At 41.9% G+C, this 10,557-nt stretch overlaps 3 protein-coding genes across 6 annotated transcripts; 2 read left to right on the plus strand and 1 right to left on the minus strand.

The window, feature by feature from the left end:
- On the plus strand, positions 1 to 648 carry LOC127743063 (protein MAIN-LIKE 2-like). The gene is made up of 2 exons (XM_052255718.1): positions 1 to 524; positions 618 to 648. Exons 1-2 carry the CDS (start codon positions 1 to 3, stop codon positions 646 to 648), a joined length of 555 nt encoding a protein of 184 aa, XP_052111678.1.
- Positions 649 to 2,093: 1,445 nt separating this feature from the next.
- On the minus strand, positions 2,094 to 3,174 carry LOC107471130 (uncharacterized). The gene is made up of 3 exons (XM_016090572.3): positions 3,020 to 3,174; positions 2,700 to 2,898; positions 2,094 to 2,594 (listed from the first exon to the last, which is right to left on the minus strand). The coding sequence occupies exons 1-3, from the start codon at positions 3,172 to 3,174 to the stop codon at positions 2,094 to 2,096; spliced, it is 855 nt and encodes a 284-aa protein (XP_015946058.3).
- Positions 3,175 to 4,946: 1,772 nt separating this feature from the next.
- On the plus strand, positions 4,947 to 10,015 carry LOC107471202 (uncharacterized). Of its 4 annotated transcripts, XR_001588580.3 has the most exons (4): positions 4,947 to 6,673; positions 6,775 to 6,834; positions 8,088 to 8,334; positions 9,678 to 10,015. XR_001588580.3 is itself a non-coding variant. In XM_016090646.3 (2 exons), the coding sequence occupies exon 1, from the start codon at positions 5,069 to 5,071 to the stop codon at positions 6,656 to 6,658; it is 1,590 nt and encodes a 529-aa protein (XP_015946132.1). In that variant the 5' UTR covers positions 4,947 to 5,068; the 3' UTR covers positions 6,659 to 6,673; positions 9,678 to 10,015. The 4 variants fall into 4 exon arrangements, 1 of the variants encoding a protein (XP_015946132.1); XR_001588578.3 differs by having other exon boundaries at positions 4,947 to 6,834; XR_001588579.3 differs by lacking the exon at positions 6,775 to 6,834.
- The last annotated feature ends 542 nt before the right edge of the window (positions 10,016 to 10,557 follow it).

Consider the following 10,557-nt stretch of genomic DNA (forward strand, 5'->3'; position numbering starts at 1 on the left):
ATGACATTGGAAGATGTTGCTCATATATTTGGCCTACCCATTGATGGAGAGCCTATGAGTGGATGGACAGATAGTAGTGGCGACTTCTTGCAGAACCAGAGCATCGCGATATTCGGTCGTGAACCAGGAGTCAGTCATTCTTCGAAATCCTATATGAAGCTGACTTGGGTTCGACGTATCAGAGACGCAGAGCCATTGGACAATAAGGAGTCCATTAGGAGATACGTCAGATGTCAGATCTTCTGTTTGTTAGGGTCGACCCTATTCACGGATAAGTCAACCGCATACGCCCACGCGAAGTATCTACCGTTGCTTTTCGATTTCATGCGGATCCATACTTATAGTTGGGAGTCAGCATGTCTCGTACATCTTTACAGAGCATTATTCCGTGCACCACGATATGATAGAAAGGAGATGGATGGACCTCTTAATCTATTGTTTGTTTGGGCATGGGAGCGAATGCCATGTATTGCACTCGTACTGAGACAAACCCTTCAACTGGCTGAGATACCAGTTGCCATGAGGTAATCATTCTTATTTTAGTCTTGCGTTATATTCATGATGCATGTTTGATTTACGATTAGTTATGTAAATATTTTCAATGAATCATGTTTCAGGTGGAGTCATTCGAAACGGACCACAGCGTAGTTATCGAAGATTGTAGCGAGATTTAGGCATGATATAGACTACATGCAGGAGGTAAATATTTATGGTTCTTGTGATTTCTATTTCCAAACATTAATGTTAGGGTTCTAACATACCAATTATATGTAGCAATTTGAGTGGCGGCCGTATGACGGATTGATCATACCCGACGAGTTACATGGACATCTTGAGGTGTCTGACACCGTTTCTCTATTGTTGTCGTTTGAGTGTGTCGAATGGCACCTTACAGACCGAATGATGCGTCAGTTTGAGTATGCACAACCTCCCCCGCGATTAGCAAGGGACATTCCACTGGACCAATATTGCATCACTCTTCACGGAGTGCAGCTTCATGACTGGACAATTTTGCATGGGGGATGGATAGCGGAGTAGGGCAAAAGGCGAAACACTCGGTTGCAGGATCTGCACCCCCTTCCGACCTGGGACTTTATACCGACCATGGAGTACCAGGATTAGTACGTGGGCTCGTACGGACATATGCTGAGACTGTCGGAGTACGTTCTCCAGCATCCACAACCACCTGCACCTCAGGGCCCACCTCACCATGTAGTGTTTGAGCCGTTTTCTTATTATGTACCACAGTGAGTTTAGCCACTACAGAGGTTGCAGTCAGCACAACCAGCACTCTCAACACAGCCAGCACTCTCAGCATAGCCACCAGGGTTAGTCCGGCCAGTTCTATCAGCCCATACTTACGATTCCAGCCGGTCATGATTGGTTTGACTTTTTCGTCGTCGGTCACGGAGATCAGCAACTACAGAATTGGGCCAACGCTAGTTTAGGTGGTTGGTCAAATTTTAGTGCTATGCTTTCACCGTCAGGGTCAGCTGATCCACATGGGGCATCAGTAAGTATGGGCCATGGTTTGCGGGTCCTGCTTCTGACCACACATCAAGGGGTGCGTCGTGTGATAGCGATTTCCTTCAGTCGCAGTGGTAATACACAGTTGTTGACGAGTACAATCTTGGTGCATCCGGTCCAGCAAATGCAGGTGGGTCGGCCACTCCGGTAGAGACAGGTGAGTCAGCCACTCCGGGTGTGGTTGACTCAGTTCCAGGTCACCCGTATGACCTATGGACGCAGCGAAATCCACCTGATAGGTATACTCCGTCGCGGTTCGGTCAGGACATGATGCGTAAGGGACTGAACTGGTTGGTTCGAAAGAAGTGAGCTTGGGTTTAGGGTTTTTAGATTTAATTCTAAGAATTAAGTTAATGTAATTTGTATTTAATGTTTTGTATGTTGACGTATGTAATTCGTAGTTAATCTTTTGTATATTTACTTCACGAAGGCAGTAAATGATAATATTAACCTAACATTAAACATCAATGGACAAACTCAAATTTAAAAATACAAACACGACTAATATAAAAAACATCGACTAACAAAATACAAATTAAAAAAAACAAACACGAAGAAAATAAAAATTATTCACCAGCACCACTCGGTCCAGCACGTTGAGGACATCGACTCCGACTATAACCCTGAGCGCCACAGAAACGACATATTTGAGGACCACACATGTCGCGTGAGTCCATTTTATTCAAGTATCGGGTCAATTTGGGGCGACCTTTCGACGTTCTCCTCGAGGCGGGATTAGCGACCAATGTGGGTCCCTTATATGCAGGCCATGTCTCGGGATCACTTAATTGTGTGAACTCAAATCTATATACCTTATGAACCTCTGTCATCTTGTACACGTCATTCACGTACAACTGCCAATCGAGATGCTGGTTAGCACAACAAGCAATAACATGGTGACACGGTAGTCGTTCCACCTGAAAGTGCCCACAATCACACGACCGTGGCGCAAGATCAACAACTAACACCTTCGCGCTAGTCATTTCGCGCACCTCAAACACCTCATTTCGTCTATCAAACCGGTGCATAACTATATTCACAGCTTGTTGCATATTTTTCTCTATCCGCTGTTATACAAATACGGAGTAAGTAAATCCAGCACTCTTACGTTCGTGTGTCTCGGCACTCTTCCGGGTAAAAAGTTTATTTAACCGATAATATGTTGCTCGGACCAGCGCCAACATAGGTAGATTACGGGCACCCTTCAATACCGAGTTAATGCACTCAACAATGTTCGTCGTTATATGGCCCCATCGATGTCCCTCATCGAATGCCAATAAATGTCTTAGTCCAACGGCATCGCACCACCTGGCATATGCCTTGCCTCGGTCTTCCAACCTCTTATAGTTGATGTTGTACTCTTCCACCGTTCTTGAATACCCAATATTAACAACAAGCTTTTGTAAGTGAGGGATTTTAAATGCCCTTAGGAAGTTGCTGCCGATGTGCCTTATAAAATACATCCACCATGCTCTTGGAGGTTGCCAGTCACCTCCGGAAACGATTTACTGGTGCCCGAATTGACTCATGCCGGTCTGAGATCATACCCACACCGTCTTTTCTAACAACATGCATTCGCAGATTCCAGAGAAAGAAGTGCCCCGTATCAGCTGTCTCCCCTTCCACCAAGGCAAAAGTGATAGGCATAATGTTCTAGTTCTCATCTTGTGCAACAGCGACCAGAAGTGTACCTTTGTATTTTTCGTATAGGTGTGTGCCGTCAACCTGAACTAGAGGATTGCAATGCCTGAATGCCCTAATGCATGGATTGAAACTCCAAAATATGCAATGAAGTATTTTTACACTATACGCCTCCTCATTCCCATTGTACAGTGGTCGTGTTTCTATTTGGACAACTGAACCATGCATCTTCTGAACCATAACCGAGAGCCACCATGACAAGGCTTGGTAAGAATCTTCCCAACCACCGAAAACTTTTGCTATGGACTTCTGCTTTGTCAACCAAGCCTTTCGGTAACTGATGGTAGAGTTAAACCTTGACTGGACTTTCGCTATTATAGATGTCACCTTTATGGACGGGTCAGTCTCGACCAATGGCGTTATAGCCTCAGTAACGGTATCCGAGTCCAACTTGGAATGATCCTGTGAAATTGTTCTCATTGTGCATGTGTGCCTACCATTGTATCTACGTATCTCCCAACAAATTTTTTTTCGTATCAAGCTGGCTCGGATAAGCAGTTGCACCCACGCCCATACATCTTACATTTTGCATAGAACGTCTGTGGCTCAGACTCATACACATTGTAGTCAATTCCTCTAGAGATAGTGTAACTTCTAATTACTGCGATGACTGACTTTCTAGAATTGTATTCCATTCCAATCTGGAACTTTCCGTCCTCAAGATCAGCAACGCCTACAGAAAACAGAAATCATCGTTCATTAATCAATCCAAAGTATAAATTAATAAAAACTTCAGTCATCACGTACATATGTTTGCATATTCCGGTGCATGCATGGCATCGAGATCCAACTCACACTTAAAAAGGGGGCACGTTCATTGGTTGACTGCTCGAAAGATGAACCACTATATTCTCTACTGCTGTCTCAACTCCCACATCACCATCCTCGTCTTCGTCGCCGGCTTCATAAGTGGCTTCGAAGTCTTCTTTGCTGTCACTATTCATTTTCTCGTACACTGCAGTTCTATCATTCTCTATATCTAAATCATTTTGAATCCCTTCTGCCTTTACGGTTTCAAACTCAACATGCAGCTCAATATGTGGCTGTCACATTTGAGTCTGCTGGTGAATTTGAAACTGCATACTTGCTTCGTCAGTGATCGGTATGGTATCAAACTATATTAGACCACCAAAAACTACAATCAGATTCCGGTACAGAATTCTGCTCACTCTCATTAACGTACCATTTTTCATGCTTTGACAGAGACCGTTCTGAAGCTCCATTAACGCCACGGTGCATGGAACCACAAACGAAAACGAATTCTGACACACAAACTTCACTCACTTATGAGTATTATGTATTATCTCACCGTTGCGATACACTACCAAATTTGTGGTACCCTCCATTACACTACCAACACACTCAAAGAACACTCAAAACACACTCTTATTCAGAATAAAAATGGTTCTGAGCTCTGTCTTATATAGAGGGGAGCATTCAACACGCCCTCACGTGCTGTCTGTTTCAGCCAACCACGCTTTGCCACATGTCAGCACGTCTTCTGCGTGCTGACTCAGCACGCGTATTTTCTGCCTCAGCCAACCACGCTTTGCTATGTCAGCACACCCTCCATGCTAGTATCTGCCACGTGTCTTTCACGCCCCCACGTACCGCATGTAACTGCCTCCCATGTGTTGATCTTGTATCCGACACGTCCACCCAAACCCAAATATAAATACACTAAATATCCCCATTCCAGCCAAATCACCACCCTTTACTCAACCAAATTCTTAAAAAAAAAAAAAAACTGCAGCAATATTTATCCTCTCCCATAAAGAAAGGCAATATTAAATTATTTATGTTGAAGTGAAACCCCACCGCCAAAATCATTCCAACCGCAATGGGAAGACCATCTTCCACAATCGAAGTCCCTAATGAACGACGCCGTTTCGACCATCGCCGCACCACTCCTGACTCCGACCTCTCCGACGGTTACCGCCGCCGCCGCCGCCGAAGCCCTAGCTATGACTCTTACGACCGCAACCGGGACCGCCGCCGTGATCGCCGCCGATCAACTTCACCTGAGCGTAGAAGCCCAAGGCCTACCGCCTACAACGACGGACTTCCTAACGGCGACGTCCTACCGAAGAAATTCGGCCGTCGTAGCGGCGGCTCGTACCTAGACCGTGACCGCCGCCCGGATTCTGATTCTGACGAGGAGCTGAAAGGATTGAGCTTCGAGGAGTACCGGAGGCTGAAGAGGCAGAAGATGCGAAAGTCGCTGAAGCATTGCATCTGGAACGTCACGCCGAGCCCTCCCAGGCGCGAGAACGAACAAGAATCGGAGGAAGAAAGAGCTGAAGAGATCACTGTGAAATTTGGTGTTGAAAAAGGCGATTCGAGCGACAAGGAGGTTAAACCTAGCGAAAAATCCAAATCTGAACCAAAATCGGAGAATTTTTCCGAGTCGGAAGCTGAATCAGATGACTCGCGTTCGAGGACAAAGAGGAGGAGGGTTTCTGGTTTGAAACGCAGGAGAAGATCGAATAGCGATAGTGAATCAGAGGAAAATGAATCCGAGTCAGAGGATAGTGAATCTGAATCAGACGATTCGATTGCAAGGAGGAAGAGAAAAAGAAGTTCAAAATCGAAGCATAGGAGAAGGAGATCTAATAATGATGGTGAATCAGAGGGAAGTGATGCTGAAGAAGAGGAGCGCAAAAGTAGGAGGGGTAAGAGGAAGAGTGGTAAGACCAGAGGGAACAGAAAAAAGAGAAGGTATAGTGATTCTGATGAGAGTGAAGAGAGCGAAAGCGATGATTCTGACGACAGTGGAAGGAGAAAGAGGAAACATTCTTCGCGGTCGAAGAGAAGCAGAAGAGAAAGAAGAAAACGAAGAAGTAGAAAATCTGAATCAGAAAAAGAGGTTTCTGAATCAGAAGAGGAAAAGGGTTTTGGTGATGCAAAAAACAAAGCAGTAGTTGAAGAGGTGATGAAAACAGAGGTGGATCCCGAGGCTTTGAAATTGAAGGAACTATTTGAATCTCAGAAGAAACCGGCTTTAGATAATGAACCCGCTGTAGGGCCAATGCCTTTGCCAAGGGCAGAGGGTCATATAAGTTATGGGGGCGCCCTTAGGCCCGGTGAAGGTGATGCAATTGCACAGTATGTTCAGCAAGGGAAGCGTATCCCACGAAGAGGTGAAGTGGGTCTTTCTGCAGAGGAGATTCAGAAGTTTGAGACCCTTGGTTATGTGATGAGTGGTAGCAGGCATCAGAGGATGAATGCCATTCGTATTAGGAAGGAAAACCAGGTTTATAGTGCTGAGGACAAGCGTGCTTTGGCTATGTTTAACTACGAGGAGAAGGCCAAGAGGGAGCACAAGGTTATGGCTGATCTGCAGCGGCTCGTGCAGCGCCACATTGGGCAGGATGTTGGCCCAACTCATGATCCTTTCGCTGCAAAAACCTCGGATGGTGCTGATGCTTGATTTCTTTCATCCATGGTCAGCTAGTTTTACTCTTTATCTTGTAGTTTGTTGCACTTTTAGACTATATTTTGATTGTGCTAGCTCCATGTTTTTTCACCTTTTGTTGGTATGTGTAGACTTGGAGAATGAGGACAATGTTTATCCTTCTAATGAATTTGTATGGAATTCCTTTATTGGTAGGTTATATATGCCACAATTGCAATTTTGCTTAGTATGTTACTACTACTGTTGAAATGAGTTTCTTTTGATGCCTCTGATTGCTTGTTGGAGAGAACGGACTTTGTAGAGAGCGGTTACTGCGTGTTAACTTTAAATTCTTCTTAGTTTTATATCGGCCTGTTTAATTTTTTTTTTTGGCGAGTCATTTGGATTACACAATTCCAAGTTTTCCTCTGGTTTTTAACTGCTACTGCTGGTGTTATTTATGCATTTGGTTATGGTATAATAATGATATGTATTTTCTTGAACATTCTTCTCCATTGGACTCTTTAAACTCAGGACCAAAACAGTGGTATTGTTTAATAGGCATTTTCTTGACTAAATATATTGGGCAACTTAAGGTTTTCTCCTGAATTTTTAGATGTCATTAGTTCATCACAATAAACATCCCTTGTAGATTTAAATAGTTGTAAAATGTCTATTTTACCCTTATTAAAAGTCATGGTTTTGTCTTCCAAATCCCTATTCCACCCCCACCCAAATGGCTCCATGATTTTTCCCTCATCTATATTGTCCCTTGTGGCATTCTTAACGCAAGCATTGTAACGGTATTGTTGCTGGGAGAACGGTCTAATAGGTGGTGGCTAGACTGGAGGTCATAAGCAGTGAGGATGTTGAAGGGCAGGAGGGGTTTGGCACCATGGAGAGTACCACAGGGTTTGACAATTTCAGTGGTATGAAGGTGGTTGTGGCAGCAGTAGTGAAGTTTTTAGTTACATTCGGTTGTTAAATGCTATTTCTACATACTCTCTGTTGTTTTCGGTTGCTGTTGGTGGGGGCGACCAGCCGCCGGGGGTAGCGGTGTTGTGGAACAGCTGATCGGGTGGGTTTTTCTGCTGGTGCTAGTGGTGGGTTGGGAGGCAGTGGGTGTGATGGTGATGGGTGGTAAGGGGAAGGGTAGTGAGTATTTTGTACAAAGGTAACTGAGAATATGAAAATTGTTTGCACATGCAGTAGGTTGATGTAACAATCAAAACTAAAGTGTGTATGTGCAAATATTAAAGTGCCACAAGAGAGGTCCCTATAGTCCAATAAATTATATAAACACAGAATGAGCCTTGCCATAATCTCAGACTCTCGGTACAATGGCATAATACAGATGAACCTTCGAAATGTGTCTTGATAGTTGAAACAAATAGTTAATATTACTTATTTCTGTTTATACTTTTTTCAAAATCTTAACGTTTCCTTAAATATATTTTGGTAACAGCTGCCAAAAGTTTATGTGCCGAAGTACAAGAATGGAGGAGAATTTTGGCTCTCAGTGTGCAACACAATTCTTTTTATTGGTATTGAGGCATGTTATAGCCATTGGGATGTTTTGGCTGAAAATGCTTCATCTGTCATATGCATCGACTATTCCGTTTCTGCGTCCCCTTCCTCTTTCGATTCTCACGTTCAGTGAATATTGCTAGAAATGGTTCTTGTTCCCTGTGTTAAAATACTATTCCTCAGTGGTAAGTTAATGCCCAATAATCAATGTTGATTTTTATGGTCTTTTATTGTTATAGTTGCATGAACATATGTTATCATAATTATGCATCATCTAGTTAAGTTTAAGAGGTAATAGGGGTCATTCTACATGTCCTGAAAATATCTTGCCAGGATTAGTTGCTGTATATGTGGCATATTTGTGTGGCATGATAGATATCATTCATGTTTACAACAATTTAAATTACTCTATTCTATTATGCCACTTAATTAGCAAATAGTTTTAGCAAACTTTCTTGTTCGGCAGTTTTTTTTTTTTTCAGAAGCAAGATTACTGATAAGCATTACACTTTTACATGATTGTCACTGAATTGACTTGTGAAGTGTTGTAGTAGTACTCAGCAAATCTTGGTTGCCATCGGTTTTTGGCCTAGATTAGAAAACAGTAGTTGATTGACGACAAAGGTACCGAGAACTAAATTAAAATTGCAGTCCCAACTCCCAAGGTCCCAGTTAGTTCTAGGCATTGATGCAGATGGAAAGTCAGCACATGGGAAGATTATGTTATCTCGCCTATAGTTTAATGATGTTGATAGGGAATTTATTTTTAACTTTTGAATGAGACTAGTGAAGGGAAACCTTGGAGCAACGGTTTGAATTGTCTCTGTGTGACCTTAATGTCACGGGTTCAAGCTGTGGAAACAGTCACTGATGTAAATATCAAGTTAGATTGCGTACATTACACACCCTTTGAGTGCGGCCTTTTTCCGGACCCTGTGTTAACGTGAGATGCTTGTGCATCACTGCCTTTTGAATGAGACTAGTGCCTTTAATTGTTTGAGCTAGACAACTAGTGCTCTTTAAATATGTTGTTTCCATTGTATATCATAGATTTCTGGATAGTTGACTTGGTTTGTCATTTAGGTGTCACCTTCTCCTTGTAGTTGTTTTGGCTTCATTGATATTGTGGTTATCCTGACAATCTGTGAGTAGCTTTTGCAGTATACCATGAATGTAAAAATGAGTAAACTCCCACTATTGAAAAAAAAAAAAAAAACCAGATAATTCTCTCCTATGTGTGTCCGTGATTTTGTATGGGACAACTAATTTGTCATTGTAAATTCTGAAGGATCATTGGTCCCGTGATTTCCGTAGTTAGAAATCTCAAGTCTACTAAAATGTGGTGATTGACGAGATTGATCAACACACAAATTGCTATAAACCGAGTTGGGGATTTACTCGCAAAATATACGCAGTGTTTCCTTATGCTTAGGAAAGCAATTTCTCGCTGCTTGTTTTTAAACCGAGTTATTGTCCTTCACCACTGCTTCACCTTTTGTGTTCTTATGAATTTCATCTTCTTCTGCAGCGAATGAGCATAACATGTTTAATTAAGGTCACTACTCTCTTTTCAAACCATCAGTTGCAACAGCAAAGCTGCATCCGGGTACTACCAGAGTACCAATGTATCATCAAATTCATGATTTTGCTGAGTTTGAGTTGTTGGACCTTGGTGAGTGGCATGTCTGTTGTTTTCTTTGAAATTGGCAGGATTGAGAAATGCTTGTAATGGGTATGGAAAAAATTTGATGAGTAATTATGACCTACCCTTGATTGTCAGATGTCACATTGAAAAGAATGACATGACTAATTAACTTTGTAATGAAAACATGGTATAAGAAAACTTAAGAAAATGTTAAAGTAGCATTTGTGAGTGAGATTTGTTAGCCAAAGTATTTCAACCTAATAAGATGGTAGCTTATATTGCCAAACCAAATTGATTCTTTGTTGTAGATGCTTGCACATTACTACATTAGTTACTGTTTGGAAACAATACATAACAGAAGGATTATTACTCTGATTTTTTTTTTTGGGGTATTTATTACTATGAATTGTGATTTCTAAAACTTTTGGAAATATAAGGAGTGCATATTGTCATTCTTAAATTGATAATATTACTCCTGATTTAGAGATGTTATTTTGCAAGACAAAGTACATCTACAAAAAATCACCAAATAAAAAAGGAAGTACATCTACAAAGAGATTTTGTTAAATTGAGATTTGGGAGTAATACTATTCGCTTCTAAAATACAATGTTGCTAAAATTTAAAAGTTTTAAGTAAAAGTTAAGTTTTATTTGTGGTTCCGGGGATTGCAAGGATCTTCTAGAGTCGTAAACTAAATAAGATACAAAAGCAATGGCTAAATTAAATCTAGCGTCTAATTTCTCAAATAGAATTGATTATTTA

This window comes from Arachis duranensis, chromosome 10 (genome assembly GCF_000817695.3).
Source record: "Arachis duranensis cultivar V14167 chromosome 10, aradu.V14167.gnm2.J7QH, whole genome shotgun sequence".
Classification (NCBI taxonomy): Eukaryota; Viridiplantae; Streptophyta; class Magnoliopsida; order Fabales; family Fabaceae; genus Arachis; species Arachis duranensis.